The sequence below is a fragment of the Ruditapes philippinarum genome, unplaced genomic scaffold, assembly GCF_026571515.1.
Source record: "Ruditapes philippinarum isolate M1 unplaced genomic scaffold, ASM2657151v2 ctg17814_1_1_1_1, whole genome shotgun sequence".
In the NCBI taxonomy this organism is placed as follows: domain Eukaryota; kingdom Metazoa; phylum Mollusca; class Bivalvia; order Venerida; family Veneridae; genus Ruditapes; species Ruditapes philippinarum.
Window position 1 is genome coordinate 1 of NW_026864806.1, and position 8,252 is coordinate 8,252.

The 8,252-nt window shown below is 31.7% G+C and overlaps 1 protein-coding gene across 1 annotated transcript; it reads left to right on the forward strand.

The window, feature by feature from the left end:
* Positions 1 to 1,109: 1,109 nt before the first annotated feature.
* Positions 1,110 to 8,252, forward strand: LOC132726877 (prion-like-(Q/N-rich) domain-bearing protein 25; the record flags this gene model as incomplete). The annotated part of the gene is given in 4 exon segments (XM_060712283.1): positions 1,110 to 1,292; positions 6,247 to 6,360; positions 6,928 to 7,051; positions 7,789 to 8,252. Coding segments are annotated over 3 exon segments (398 nt in total), but the record flags the coding sequence as incomplete, so codon positions are not given.

The window sequence follows — 8,252 nt, forward strand, 5'->3', positions numbered from 1 at the left end:
GATCTACACCTATTCAAAAACCGCTCTAGGTACGGAGCAGCGCAATTGTCTTTGAATTCTTTCATGTGGAAAGTTATCCAGCTAGCTTACAGAACGTCGGTGTTTCTAGTCAGGTGTCCGTTTGTGACTGAATTAATGCACAGAGTGGCACTTGAGGTCCTCCTCTACCAGTAAAGCCGAAAAGTCGCTATATGAATTATAGAAAAGTCGCTATATGAATTATAGAAAAGTCGCTATATGAATTATACTGTGTTAGTGCGGCCAAAAGATATTAACACTCGCCGTGCAAAATAAGAAAGTGATATTAACTGTCTGACAAGGCTTTATACTATTGGCTGACTTACTTTAAATCGTTTCTTAATTATAATACTTCAAGACAAATTCAAAACTGGAACCAATAGGTAAGAAATTCAGGAGTTTAATGGTAAATTATTATGCAATTATTATAATATAATTATATTGTTGTTACTTGATAATGTTTAATATTCTAACGTCGTTTTTCATTGGATAATCACGACGTTTATATAATCTATATACATAGCTACATTCAATTAATTATGAATGAATTTCATTTTTCTCTTATGAAGAATGTTTGCAGTATTATAAAGGCTGGGGTTATATGTACAAACAACCGTTTATATTGGGTAATATAACATGTCTAAGATCTGTATAACTAATAATATAATCGATGCTAACTAAATGTATTGCAAACAAGCCTTACATTAAATGGCGTATAAATTTATGTAACGTTATTTGAAAACAATGTACATTCGTACGTCTTAATAAGAGGGAGAATGTTTAGTAATTGCGAATTGGCAAACATGCCATATTTGGGGGTTATTTGATATTAAAATACATTTCATATTTAAGTGGGGGTGGAAAATTATTACTTGTCCCTAAATGGAGGATTTTGTAATTCTATAGAAGTGCTTTATGAACCCAGTTTGTTTACGTCCGGATTGAAAATTACTAAATAATGCAGACGAATTTTCGGAACACCTCGCCTATTACCTATATTCGAGTCCCCAACAAAGATCGGAAGTTTTGGTTGTAGACTTATTTATATAAAACTGGACGTGTGTGTTTAAATTTGCAATATATTGTTTCAGTTTATCATGGCGACTGTGGACAAAGTTCGGATTGTTACACTTTAATGCCAAATACTAAATGTGATTTTCATTTACTACTGTGTGTATGCGACACTGATTACACCTATGACTCAGAAAGCGTCACGTGCCAGGGAGGCGCGACCACGACCCCAGCCCCTGATAGCACTACCGCAGCGCCTATTGGTAAGTAAATACTGTTATCACCTAAAGACCACGGCACAAATAGGACCACGCCGCTACTACGGTAAATTCATGTGCCTTCTTTAAATATTCCTTGAGTATTTATTGAGAAAAATTATCAATTTATAAAGTGGTCTCAATATTGAGAATTTACTGTATACATACAACATAAATAACAAGAATTAGCGTCTCCAAAAATGTCAGGAATCGCTGTTCAGTCGTCGGGTGTTCGATTGTTTGTGTGAAATAGACTTCTTCCGAAACAAATTTTTAAAGAGCTAAAGTTTCATTCTTTCCCATATATCATTTACCCCGTAGGCACCCACACACGGGTTCCGAGCTTCGTACATGAAGAAAAAAGTACGAAAAGGTAGGAAATGTAAGAAAACTTGAGAAAATGTAATGAAAACTAGAGAAAATGTAAGAAAACTTGAGAAAATGTAAGAAACTAGAGAAAATGTAAGAAAACAAGAGACAATATAAGAAACTAGAGGAAATGTAAGAAACTAGAGAAAATGTAAGAAAACTTGAGAAAATGTAAGAAACTAGAGAAAATGTAAGAAAACAAGAGACAATATAAGAAACTAGAGGAAATGTAAGAAACTAGAGAAAATGTAAGAAAACTAGAGAAATGTTAGAAACTAGAGAAAAGGTAAGAAAACTAGAGAAAATGTAAGAAACTAGAAAAATGTAAGAAACTAGAGAAAATGTAAGAAAACAAAGGAAAATGTAAGAAACTAGAGAAAATGTAAGAAAACGAAGGAAAATGTAAGAAAACAAGGAACATGTAGGAAACTAGAGAAAATTAATGAAAACTAGTGAAAATGTTAGAAAACTAGAGGAAAAGTAAGAAAACATGAGAAAAAGTACGAAAACTTAGGAAAATGTAAGAAACTAGAGAAAATGTAAGAAAACGAGAGAAAATGTATGAAAACGAGGGAAAATGTAAGAAAACTAAAGAAAATTTAAAAGTAAAATATTGTGAAGTAGATCACTTACAATAGACATCCAATTCCAAAAAAGATATCAAAACATGTAAAATAGCCCTTATTGCGTGAGTGACACAGTATAAATGTGATGATAAATACTGAAAAGAAGCCATTAATCGCAAATAATATGTTAATTATTACTTGAATCTTGAATAATTTTCAGTTGTAATCTAAGTTATTTTGTTTCAAGTTTGATTTTCTTGAAATATTTTGGCCCACCTTAAGGCATGACGTTTTAACACAGTTTCCTTTGTAAAGCTACAAATATGCGCGTAGTAAATGGTCGTCTGCACGATGACGCATTACAGGGAAATTTTACATGCATGACCCATAATGGGGAAAGTGTTGTTGACTACATATTAACAACATCGCCCGAATTTCAATAAAATTTCATACTTCGCCATTGAAAAATTTAACGAGTATTCGAATCATACACCAGTGTTCTTTTATTTTAAAAACATCTACTTTCCCAACAAACCCAACAACATCACACGAACATTTTATAAATGTACCCGGAGCATAAAGACTCATTTGTGAATGATATAAGAACTGATGCTGACAGTTTGGAGAAGGCATTAAATGAAAAAAATTAATAATAGTTGTGATGTAGAGGATGTTGTTTTCATTATTTACTGATTTTTAAAATGGCAAAGGTTGGAAATATTTTGAAAAAAAAACGGTTAAAATAAAAGATTCAGGTTTTACATCTTTGATGGCAATAGGCAAAAGTGGTATAATGAGGAATTGTAGGCATAAATTTGAATTGTATAAAAGAGCTATTTTAATTATAACATGAAAACATGTAATGAAACGAGACAATTAGTTTACAAGTTAAAAAAAAAGATTATAAATATTGCTGTAGAAAAACAAAAAATGAGTTTAATAGAAATTAAGTCATAAAAATGAATAATATGAGGCGTCAAAGCCCACGTACATTTTTGGAAATTATTTAAGAAGAAAAGTAATAGTCCTTCCGGAGAAAGTGTTAGTATTGAAGATTTTTATAGCTCATTTTGAACATTTAGCTAGCTGTCTCAGATGTTAATACAAACGAACAATGTATTGATTTTTTGGCACATTTTTTAGACAGAAGTGACTCCAGTACATTTCCCAGAGCTTGATTCACCAATTACAATAAATGAAATTACATCTGCAACCAAAGCATTGTCTTCTAATAAACCTGTTCTATAGACAATATACTATATGAGTATTTTTAAAGTTAGTATTGATGTATTATAACGGGTCCTATTCAGTTGTTATTAATTATATCTTAGAGCAGGGTAAATTTCCACCTAGTTGGTCAAAGGGGGTTATAATACCACTATATAAGAAAGGTGACACAAGTGACCCGAATAATTATAGAGGTTATTTACCCTTATCAGTTGTTTTGCGAAGGGCTATTTACTGCCTATTTTGAATAATAGATTAAAGAAATGGCCACGGATTATGATATTCTAACGGATGCACAATTTGTTTTTAGATCTCACTTTAGCAACAGTTGATGCTGTTTTTTATATTGAATTCACTTATTGAAAAAGCAGATGAAAAATAAATCCTTTTTAAATGTTGTTTTGTTGATTATAAAAAGGCATACGACCTGATTGATAGAAGCTGTTTATGGTATAAGCTTATTAACTCAGGCATTGATGGCAAATTGTTTGTTATTTTACGATCAATGTATGACAGTGTCAAGTTATGTGTAAGTCATATGAATTCTCTATCAGATTTTTTCGAATGTAACTTAGGACTTTTGCAAGGGAGATAACTTCCCCGATACTATTTTCCATGTTTTTGAATGATATAGAAATGCATCTACAGCAAAGTAGCAGTGCAGGTATTACTCTGGACCAATTATCTATATATTTATTACTGTTGCGACGATGCTGTATTGTTTTCTGAAACAAAAAGAAGGTTTACAAGATTCACTTAATAATTTAGAAACTTATTGTAAAAAATGGAATCTTAATGTCAATATTGAAAAAAACGTAAAATTGTTATTTTTAGAAAGCGGTGGTAGAATAAGTGAGTCTTTTAAATGGACATTTGCTGGGAAAAGAAATAGAAATTGTTAGTTCATTCAATTATTTAGGGGTTTTTTTGCAAGTGGGGGTTCGTTTAACAATGCAACAAAAAACTTTTGGCTGGGAAAGGAATAAAGGCAATGAATTCACTTTTTAATATAACACGTGGTATGAATGTACCTGTAAATATAATGTTTAATTTTGTTTGATTGCTTACGTATTGTCAGTAATGAATTATGGCTGCGAAGTCTGGGCTTTTTAAAGGCTGAGAATTTTAGAGCGGGTTCATAAAAAATTTTGTAAAATGGTTGCTTAATGTAAAACGAAAACCAAATACATTATCTCTGTATTGCAGAACTGGGCAGATTCCCAGTGTACATTAATAGATATGTTCGAATTGTTAAATATTTTTTAAAAATTGTATGGTCGAAAAATGGAAAACTGTATAATCAGAACTATTGTTACAGACCCAAAGACTAGACATTTTTCATAATACTGCTACTGTTAAATTGGTCGTTCGAAAATACGGTTTTATTACTAAATGCCGGGATTTTGTGATGTCTGGGAATTTCCAGAGATCAGTTAATATAGATGTATTTATACGCGACTCCAGTGTTTAATAATCCCTTTAGGGGGGGGGGATCGATATTATAGTTCACTTTAATTGGGCATGCTAGTGTTCAGACAGTGCAGTTCGTTATTTTTGTATAGAACATAGTAAGTCTATTTTTTAATCGTTCTGAATACCTCACTATTATTGATATTCCTAGATACAGAAATGCTATTGCTAGATTAAGACTAAATTCACACAACCTGCATATTGAAACTGGTCGACATAACAATATTGAAAGAAATCGTCGTTATTGTTTAATTTGCAATTCAAATGATATCGAGGACGAATTCCACTTTGTTTTAGTTTGCCCTTTTTATCATGAAAACAGGAGAAAAATATATTCCCTAGATTCTACTATACACGTCCAAAAGTATGTTTAAATTTATAGAACTGCTAAATTCAAAATGTAAAAGACTCTACATAATCTTGCAATTTATTGTATTAAAATGCTTTAGGCAGAGAAACTGACGCAATTAAATAACTTATAAATCTTTTTTGTTATTATATATAACAACGCCATAATATTCCTATGAAAGATATATGCTACTTTAATAACATGCTTACTCAGATCACTCTCAACTGTTGAATTTAGACAAATATTTGTTGTATAAGTTTAATTTATAATTTATATGATTTGTGTGTATTATTGACTATGTTATGCCCAAAGAGCTGTAATGGGTTAAGTCTTTAAAAAAAAATTTCTGTTCTGTTTTTGTTCTGTTTTCGATTTTAAACGAAATTTTCAACCAGCTTCATGCAACCACTATTTTAACTCTCTACATTTATTAAAGAAAAGATCCTGGGGACAAAATTTTTGTATGGTTTTTAAGGGATAAATATGTGCTCAAATTTAAGGGTTTATCAAATATTTTAGGGTTTTTAAAATTCAAATTTTTTTTTTAAAATGTGACCCAATTTTTAAAATTTTATGAAAATAAAGGGGGGTAATAATAAAACTTATTAAATTTTTTAAAATTTAAGTCAAATTTTTTCAAAAAAAGGGAATTTAATGGGATATATTTTAAATGAAATTTAAAATAAAAATTTCACACTCAGAAAATTTTTCCCCGGGGAAGTATTTTTACAAAATTCTTCATTTTTTTGAAAATTGGGTTTATTTTCATAATTAAAGTACAAAAATTATATAATTTCACATTGTGTGGTTTACCACTTTGATCACAACATACAGGATCTTTAACATCTAAAGAATAAACAGTTAGAAATACATTTGTGACAATAAAAGTGTTTTATAATGTCATTTCGGGATTTTGATTTTCATTATGTCAATTTTGAGAATCATAAATTCTTTTTTGAGACTCAGTGATTTATTACAGGTTATGGTGAACAATGTTCGGCAACATCTGAGTGTGTTGCCCATTCATCATGCACGCGCGGCACGTGTTCTTGCAATGCGGGCTACAGAACCAACGGAACTATGTGCCAGAAAAGTAATTTGATTAACACTCTTAAATATCTATCTCAAACTCTAATATAAGTACTTGTTCTCTCTTAGCATTTGGTTCAGTCATTATCGCGTTGGTCAATCGATCAAGGTTATTTCTAGCAAAACAGAGAGTTCAAAATATTAAAGAAAAGAGTTAAGACACACAAAAAAAGGTGTTTGGATTCAACAAACTTCTTTACCAAAACTCTCATAGTCATGTTCGTACTTTGGGACAGACGGGACATCGGAATTATTATTAATCACTTATCAGTTTAATTTGTTAAATACCACTTGCCCGTATCAACCACATACGTGCGCACACATGCTATACCACGCTTGATCTTAACTTTTAATTAACACATACGTGTACATGTATTGATACATACATAAGAGTAATAGACATGCTTACTCGTGTAGTTAGCACGTGTGCACGTAATAAGTACACTTGTTAACTACCACGAGGGCACGCGATCATTTTCGATGTCATCTGTATAAATCGTTGTCAGCGAGATTAATGTTTGAACTATCTGTTGTATAATGTAACCTGACATATACTATGTGTATTGGGCAGTAATTGGCGGACCTTGTGTTTACACATCCCAGTGTACATACTACGAACCCAACTCCAACTGTAATAATCGGTTCATGCAAGTGTCTGGACGGGTATTATGAGACAGAGGTGCTTTGTTCGAAAGGTATTAATTTTATAGGATTTTTCAGTATTCATTACCAGTTTAAACATGTTAATTATGGTGAGGCCGCATTGTCAGCCATGCTTGAGCTCCCCCTTAGTGGGTCCAAAAGTGAAAGTAGGACAATGTTCAAGAAAAAAGCTCACAGTGTAAACTGATGAACAATTTGAAATTACACTTCAAGTCTATATTTAAGGACTAGTTTACATGAAAACAACAACAACAACAACAACAACAAAAATCAACAAGAAATAATTACATTGAATGTGCTAATTTTATAAAAAAGCAAGTAAAGTCTTTTGTAGGGTTTTATGCGCATTTCAGGAATAACAAAATCCAGTTTTTAGTGTGTTGTAGTGCAGTGGAATGCAACAGACATAAAGAACTTGCAAACTCTTTTACAACGAAAAACAACGACAAGAAGAACCCTATTTTATGCGCAACAAAGCACTTTGCCTCCATTATTGTATGTAAAAAGTAGTACAAGGAGGCAATCACCGAAAACAACTATTTAATTTTTCTAATTCATGTCTGCCATGTATACAATAAATAAATTTATAAAATGTGTTTATTTCCCGCCCGGAAGGGCAGTTTTAAGTCGACCTCGACTAGTTAAAACTGTAAAGTCGAGACCTGGCTTCATACGGTCAGCATATCTTTAAGTCAAGTATTTTTAAATAAATTACCGGAACTTTATTTATACAACATCCTGGTGATATATTATAAATATTTCTTTTCAGGGGGACAAGCGCAGACCTTCAGCTTTTTGGTAGTCGTTGCTCACGTGCTATTTGTTGCTATGGTAACGAAGCGTTTACCTTCATCTTTATAAGGCGGATGATAAACAAAAAAGAAATGTGGTGATTTAAAGAATAGTTAATCCAATTATATTTTGCATGCTGAATACAAATAATACATGGATTGTTAAAATAGTATACATACTGACACTAGATATTCTTTGAAGTTTTGTTGACTCGCCTTTTGCGTTCTGCTTGCTTTTCTCGCTCACCTGACTCGCTCTCCTTTGACATTGGCTGTAAAATTGGCAATTATTGAGACACTACATTGTATCATCTGCATTGTTGAATCATTTTAATCATTGTACTTTATCGTTGTAACAGATCATTTGAAATATATTTTATGCTAAGCTGTTGATTTGTAACAAGTAGACACATTTTCATATAAGTCGCCGAAAAGGCGACTG